The following is an 8,283-nucleotide window of genomic DNA, read 5'->3' as shown; positions in this document are numbered from 1 at the left end:
CTCAGCACATCCCATTACCAATGTATGCAATAAAAGGGGAGAACGGCAGGTACTCGTACATATAACAACAGTACATAAGCTGGTCTATGATTGTAGTAAATATTTGATTTGATAACTTCTATATAGATCCATACTAGGGTGCCTATTCTATGAAATTCAAGTTAAATAACAAGATGCTATTAAGAAGGGTCTATTGGTAGGGAACCTGTAGACTACCAGGTGTTGCTGAATTGCAACTCTCATTATCTTCCATCATTGGAATGATACCTGGGACTAAATCTGGAGAGCCACTCGTTCCTGAATTCTGCTACAAGTGGACATCTTAAGAGGCAACCATACTTTAAATGGGACAAAGCTGAATTCCTCTCCTTCTAACAAGTACCTTTGAGAAGGGGATTGTTTTAATATAGCTATAGAGTTGGGTTATACTGTATAATAAAATGATTGTGATGATCTTTTCTGTTCTATCGTTTTCTCTAAAACTCTTTTTCCTCCTTCTTAATAAGCTGGCAGCACAAAATTTCAACCAGGACAACATTAATTTAAATGCATGCATGCACATTTAAATTAGATAAGTTAGGATTTTTTTCTTTCTAAATTAATTAAAATTCCATTTACTAATACTGCTTCTTTTGGCTGGTCATTCACACTGTTTTTATGCATTGAAACCTCTGAACCTGCAATTCTGGGGAAGCTAAGTTTCTCTAGGATTGCATGGATTTAATTCTGTGATCTTCAAAGGGGGAACTCCACCAAATTGCTGATTTGGTTGTTATTGTCCCTGGCAGCCTTGTGGGGCCTCATTAACATAAACTGCTGACTGTTTTGAATTGTGCTTATCCCATTGTGCAGATTCACAATTTTTATAAATACTTTACATAAAATAACATTTATTTTATTGATGATGCATATTAATGAAGCTATTAAGGCTCTTTAGATTTTGAAACATAGTAGTAGGTTGTTCCCATGTGGATTCAAACACCTGCCTCAATTTTTGTAGAGGCCTTACATAATAAAATAATTCATTTTTCACTCTTGTTCATATTTTATGGTATATCAGATTTCTGGTTACTTCTTATATTGGTTTAAGACAGGATTTCTCAATAGAATAGAATAGAATAGAATAGACTAGAATAGAATAGAATAGAATAGAATTCTTTATTGGCCAAGTGTGATTGGACACACAGGGAATTTGTCTTTGGTGCATATACTCTCAGTGTACTTAAAAGAAACGACACATTCGTTAAGAATCATAAGGTACAACACTTAATGATAGTCATAGGATATAAATAAGCAATTAAATCATACTAGGAAACAATCAATATAAATCGTAAGGATACAGCAACAAGTTACAGTCATACAATCGTAAGTGGAAGGAGATGGGTGATGGGAACGATGAAAAGATTAATGGTAGTGCAGACTTAGTAAATAGTTTGACAGTGTTGCGGGAATTATTTGTATAGCAGAGTGATGGCATTCGGGGGAAAACTGTTCTTGTATCTAGTTGTTCTGGTGTGCAGTGCTCTGTAGCATCGTTTTGAAGGTAGGAGTTGAAACAGTTTATGTCCAAGATGCGAGAGGTCTGTAGATATTTTCACAGCCCTCTTTTTGACTCGTGCATTATACAAGTCCTCAATGGAAGGCAGGTTGGTAGCAATTGTTTTTTCTACAATTCTAATTATCCTCTGAAGTCTGTGTCTGTTTTCTTGGGTTGCAGAACCAAACCAGACAGTTATAGAGCTGCAGATGACAGACTCAAAGATTCCTCTGTAGACCTGGATCAGCAGCTCCTTGTGAAGGCACTTGTGAAGGAAGAGTTTCTCCCTAAGAAACTGAGTTCAGGGGAAGTGTGAAGAACCCTTTAGTTACTTGTTACAATCCACTTTCCCCATTGTATTGTTTTCATTGCTCATTTGCTCCATTTTATAATTCAGACTTTTAGGTGAAGTGTATACATTAAGATTACCCTCAAGGGAGGCATAATGGCAAAAGGTTTAGGAATCCCTGCTTTAAGAAGTGACTATTTTCTAGTTTATGCTAAGAGATAACTCGGTATGGTCATCAAGAGTCAATCATCATAAACTGGGAATATAAAACTAACTCAATGTTGGGAAAGCACCAGGGAAATGAGAAACCTTGCAATTTTCTAACTTTGGACTTGTTTTATGAAAATGAAATTGCATGCAAAATCCTTTGTAAGAGAAAACCCAGAGTAATTACTTTTACGTGCACACTGCCTACAAACATAGACTTTTAGGTAAGCCAATATTAATTTTAGAGGAAATTTTTACAGATTAAATCAGATCTTAATGAGGCTAGTGTTGCTGCGGCTGATGTCCTTGCGTCTTGACTTCTTATAAACATGAGATATTAGTGGTAGTACTTGGTAAAAATATGCACCCAAGCAATATGGAACTGCTGTTTATACATCAAGTTTCTCTGCCAGTAATGCTGTTATCTCTTGAAGAGAGATAAGTACAGGAAGGAAGGAAGGAAGGAAGGAAGGAAGGAAGGAAGGAAGGAAGGAAGGAAGGAAGGAAGGAAGGAAATCATGTCCTTGTCTTACCTCAATTATATTTTAGATAAATAGAAAGCTGGCTTTTCACTCTCTTTTTTTTAAAAGAAAAGCAGTATCTGGAACTTCTCAGCAAATGTATTGAACTTTCAGTTTTTGTGGTATATGAACTGGCCAAGAGGACACCTCTGTTTTAAGTGAACTTTATCATTGTAATAAGAAGCTGATTGGTTAGATAGTATATCACAAAGCAGTGTAATGCCACAACTTGCATCTGTGATTACACAATGTTTAAATGTTACTCCCTTCAAAAGTCTGGATCTAATCGGTGTTAATGCAACCCTTCACAACATTTTTTTTTCCTGGACATGTTGGGGTTGCTTGACTTGCTTCTCCCAGAAATCCAAGCCAATAACTTATTTGGAAAATGCCAAATTGGGGGGCGGGGGGGGGGGAATATTCTAAATATTTATGACTGTCCTCAAATACGTGTTTATTTTATCTGATTGCCAATTCAAATTTTGTGACTCTGGGCAGCATACGATGTATTAAAAAAATAGATAAACCAATTCTATTTAAATCGCCAGTATTAAATGGGCAACCAGGAAATCAGATTCATATCCCTCTCCAGATGGAATCTCCAATCATATTGGCTCCAAAGCTCAATTTAAAAGCCAAGTTTTTACTGGGGCCAGCTGTATCTTGGGGAGGGAGGGAGGAACCTTCCCACAATGGTCAAGGCACATATGAAAAGCTGAAAGGTTTTTGAATAATTTATAAGGATGCTTATTGGTCTCAGAGATTGACATATTTTCCAGGATATTTAGCTGCCTTAAGAGACCTGCAACTCTGACTGTTAGCACTGTGGCATTTAAAGAAGAGTTGCTTCAGATTATGCACTTGGCCCAACAGCTTCTAACAAAAGATAACAGGATTTTGTCAAAACTAGTGGAGAATGGAGCAATCAACCTGTCTTGCTAACTGGGCTTGTGTTAGAACATGTTTTATGGTGAAATCTGCTTTGAAGTTCCATTGCTACTCTTCATTCTCTTCAGCTTCTGCCCCTGTTTGATGTATAGTTTAACACATTCCCAGTGGCAGGTGACTAATCTCTAGTAATGCATATGCACTACATAAATAAGCTCAAGGATTCAGCAGTGTGAAAAAATAACTGCCCAACTTCTCAGCTGCATTAAAATGCAATGGCATCATCATCATCGTAGTTTGACAGATCACAAAATATTACAGGAGACTATTTAAATGTTAATTAAAAGAAAATGCCATCACTCTAATCAGCTGGCATTAGCTTAAACTAATGTACCAGTTACATGCCATAAATTTATTTTTAATACAGAAATGTCTTATGCCAGCTGAATTAAGAGAATTTAATAGGAGCCAATGCCTGCAAATTTTGGAATATAAGAAATGGATTGTGCAGCCCTTTGCAAATGTTTCAGGGCATGCTCTGAAGATGCATAATTCAAAACCTTTCTTAAAATAAGCAGCTGTGGATACCAAATGGCCCAGCCATTCTCTGTCAACTCTGCAAGTTTCTAGACTTATATCATTGAAAAAAGGAAAAACAGAAGCATTAATATAAATAAATAAAATGGTGGCATTTCCTAAATGCTGAGCTGCTTCATTAAAATAAAGTATTACGGTATTCAGTTTCTAGTATTTCAAGCAATCATCGCTTTATTTCATAACAGTACTGTTAGATTCGGGCAATAACGAGGCAGGAGACCAGGGTAGTGACAACAGCTCTTTACTATATGGTGAACCCAGCAACCGGGCTGGGGAAAAACCTCTCCTTATATACAGTTTAACCGGCGGCTTCAACCAATCAGCAACGTGCTTGTTTCCCGCCAAAATATTTAAAGATACATTACACTCCTTCCCTCCCAGAAAACACTTTACCTATATATTTACATTATATTTACATATTACTTTTCAACGTAATCACGTAAATAGACTGGGCGTCTCCTGATTCTTTCGGACCTGCGCAGTACAGTCTCTGGGAGCGGGTTGAGTTGACCGGAGGGGCTTTTTGCTCCTCTCGGCTCCTCCTCTAGGCCATCCGGCCCTGGATTATTTGCCGAGTCGTCCCTGCTGTTTTCTACAGGATCCTGTGGGCGTCGCTGGACCTCCAGGAATTCAGTTAAGTCCTGCGATTTTCCCGGGTTTGAGTCAGCTGTTGGTTCAAACATGGAATAGTCAGGGCCTGTTTCGTCTGACTCGGGTTGTCCGCCAACTGCTTTCCTCAATTGGTCTATATGTCGCCTCCATACTCGGCCATCCGTTAACTCTACCAAGTATGATTTGGGACCTGTTATGTTTAGAATTTTTCCTGCTACCCAGGTCGGGCCCTCACCATAGTTGTGCGCCCATACCCGGTCGCCTATATCCATTCCTCTTGTCTTTTCGAGTCCCCCCTTGTATCCCTCTGGTGTATAGTTGGGATTTAGACGGTCTAGTGGGCACCTGAGTTTTCGGCCCATTAGTAATTCGGCAGGGCTTCTGCCGGTGGTGGCACAGGGGGTTCGGTGTTGGACGGCTAGGAAAATATCTATTTTTGATTGCCAGTCGCCTGGCTTGAGTCTGGACAATGCCTCTTTCGCGCTTCGGACGAAACGCTCTGCAAGGCCATTCGTCGCAGGGTGGAAAGGCGCCGAGAGGGCATGCCGGATGCCCTCTTCTGCCAAGTATTCCTCAAACTGTGTTGCCGTGAATTGCGGGCCGTTATCGGAAACCAATGTGTCGGGCAACCCATGTGTTGCAAATAGGTGCCGTAGGACTGAGATCACGGCTTCGGCTGTCATGGATCTCATGAGAATGATTTCCAGCCATTTGGAGTAGGCATCGACTACTACCAGGAAGGTTTGGCCGTGGAAGGGGCCGGCAAAATCAATGTGGATTCTCGACCAGGGCCCTTGGGGTCTTTCCCATTCCCGAACCGGGGCCGTTGGGGGTAGAGGTCTGGACTCTTGGCAGGCCTGGCATTTCCCTACCCTTTCAGCAATTTCTGAGTCCATTAAGGGCCACCACACATAGCTTCTCGCTAGACCCTTCATCCTAACGATCCCTGGGTGACCCTCGTGCAGGAGATCCAACACTCTTTTTCTTAATTTCTCTGGGATCACCACTCTATCCCCCCATAGCAGGCACCCCCCTTGAGCCGAAAGTTCCCCACGTTTTTTTACAAATTCTTTAAAACGCTCGCCCGGCGCAGCGGGCCACCCTCTTTGTACCCAACTGAGTACAGTCCTCAAAATAATGTCCTGGTATGACGCCCGAGCCACCTCCTTAGACGTGACTGGGCCAGAGTCCAGAGAGTCAATTAGCAGGATGGGCGTCCCCGGAGTGGGGTCTTCGATCGCCCCTGGTAGTGGGCATCTGCTTAAGGCGTCCGCATGCCCCAACTCTTTTCCGGGTCGATGCTGCAGCTTGTAGGAATAAGCGGCTAAGAAGATAGTCCATCGGGTCAATCGTGGCGAAAGTGCCACAGGCGTTGGGCGGTCGCCAGCCAGTATCCCTAACAGAGGTCTATGGTCTGTAACAATTTCAAAGTCTCTACCAAAAACATATTCGTGAAACTTTTTTACCCCTGACACAATGGCTAGCGCTTCCTTATCCAACTGGCTATAGTTCCTCTCTGTCGAGGACATCGTTCTGGAGTAGAAGGCTATTGGGGCTTCTGTGCCGTTTGGGAGTCTGTGGCTGAGCACAGCCCCCACCCCGTAAGGGGAGGCATCACAAACCAATAATAATGGCAATGAGCTATGATACTGGATCAGTAAGCTATCGCTCGATAGTAGGTTTTTTACTGCTTCGAAAGCCCTAGCTTCCGACTTTCCCCAAGACCAAACAGTATTCTTTCCCAGAAGCTTATGCAGCGGCTCAGCAACGGTTGCCTTGTTTTTTAAAAAGACCGCGTAAAAATTCACTAGCCCCAGGAATGCCTGTAGCTCTGTTTTGTTTTTGGGCGCTGGAGCCTTTCTTATTGCTTTGACCTTGCTTTCAGTGGGGTGAATTCCCTTCTTGTCTATTCTGTAGCCCAAGAACTCTACGGATTCTACCCCTATCTGGCATTTGTTCACTTTAACCTTTAGACCGGCTGACCGGAAAATGCCCAGAACTTTTCTCAAGCGCTCCCCCAATTCTTCTAAATTTTCGGCTGATATCAACATATCATCGAAGTAGGGGACTACCCCTGGGAGCCCTTGCAGAAGTCGCTCCATTAAATTTTGGAATAGCCCCGGTGCCACACTCACCCCAAATTGTAATCGGGTACACTTGAAAGCACCTCTGTGAGTCACAATCGTTTGGGCTTCGGCTGTGTTGGCGTCTACGGGCAGTTGTTGATAGGCTTGAGCCAAGTCTAACTTTGCAAAGACTTGCCCTTGCCCCAGCGAGTGCAGCAAGTGTTGCACCACGGGAACCGGGTAAGCGCTTTTCTGTAAGGCTTTGTTTAACGTCGCCTTGTAGTCAGCGCAGATTCTAACTGACCCATCTGGTTTCACTGGGGTGACGATTGGCATCTCCCACTTTGCGTGATCGACTGGCACCAGAATCCCCTGATTTATGAGCTTGTCTATCTCCTTGTCAATCTTAGGTTTAAGGGCAAAAGGGACTCTCCTTGCCTTTAACCTAATGGGGGCTACCTGGGGGTCTAAGTTGAAGGAAATAGGGGTCCCCTTGTACTTGCCCAGGCAGTCCTTGAAGACATCTTCGAACTCGTTCATGAGTGTGTCTTTTAGGTTACAGTCACTTCTGTAGATGCCAGTCACTCCCATGCCCAATGCACGGAACCAGTCTAGTCCCAACAGACTTGGCAGGGTCCCTTCGACTATCGTGATGGGCAGGGTCTTCTTGTGTGGTCCGTACTCGACGCGGACGGAGGTGGTCCCTCGAACAGGGATGCGATTCCCTTGGTAGTCGTGCACTCGTAGCCGTTGTGTTTGCAGTTTGCGTTTGGCGGTTTTCGGCAAGGCTTTTGCAAAAGTGTCCCAGGACATGATTGTGATCGCTGACCCTGTGTCCACTTCTAGTCGGCACGGCACTCCTTCGATCTTCGGTCTGGTGAAGATTTTCTTCTCGACGCGGGTTGCTGCACGGCCTATTACAACGGTCGTTCGATTTGAATTCGCGCCCTTTCTGTTTTGACCAATCGCGGGTCGCCTTGCCGATCCTGCGCTCTGATTGGTCGATTTGAATTTTCGGCGGGAAGGTTGGGGTGCTCGACAGACTTGAGCCAGGTGCCCCTTCTTCTCGCACCGCCGACATGTAGCGTCCTTGAACTTGCATCGTTGACGCTGGTGTTGCCCTCCGCAACTTCCGCATTCATCCCGGTCTTCTTTGCCCCTTCTCTCGGTGAGGCAAATTTCCTCCTCATCCTCGCCGTCTGATTCGGTCTGGATTTCTTCGTTGTGCACCGGGGTTTCTTTTGCCCTCGCCGTTGGTGTGAGCGGCTTTTGTAGGGTTTCCGCTGCTTGGGTGGACATCTCATGAGCTCTGGCTTCGTCCAGAGCGTTTGCCAGCATTAGATTGCTTTTTGATAGCAGCCGCCTCCGCAAACGCATGTCTCTGACCCCACGGATGAGTTGCTCTAGTAGCTCCTCGTCCAAATCTCGGTACCCACAGTCTTTGGAGGCTTTCCTCAGGGCGGCCATGTACTCGCTGATGGATTCGCCCTCTTGCTGTCTGCGCTCTCCAAATTCAAAACGCCGTACGTACTTGGACGGTGTTGGCGCGAAATGGTTCTTTAAGAG

At 43.9% G+C, this 8,283-nt stretch overlaps 1 protein-coding gene across 1 annotated transcript; it reads right to left on the bottom strand.

Annotated features, from left to right (window-relative positions):
* Positions 1–273: 273 nt before the first annotated feature.
* LOC131187425 (uncharacterized protein K02A2.6-like) lies at positions 274–5,613 on the bottom strand (the record flags this gene model as incomplete). Its single annotated transcript, XM_058161685.1, has 2 exons — positions 274–382; positions 4,751–5,613. Coding segments are annotated over 2 exons (972 nt in total), but the record flags the coding sequence as incomplete, so codon positions are not given.
* Positions 5,614–8,283: the final 2,670 nt, after the last annotated feature.

The sequence above is a fragment of the Ahaetulla prasina genome, chromosome 1, assembly GCF_028640845.1.
Source record: "Ahaetulla prasina isolate Xishuangbanna chromosome 1, ASM2864084v1, whole genome shotgun sequence".
In the NCBI taxonomy this organism is placed as follows: domain Eukaryota; kingdom Metazoa; phylum Chordata; class Lepidosauria; order Squamata; family Colubridae; genus Ahaetulla; species Ahaetulla prasina.
The sequence above is the reverse complement of the archived record's forward strand: the minus strand, read 5'-3'. Positions and strand labels throughout refer to the sequence as shown.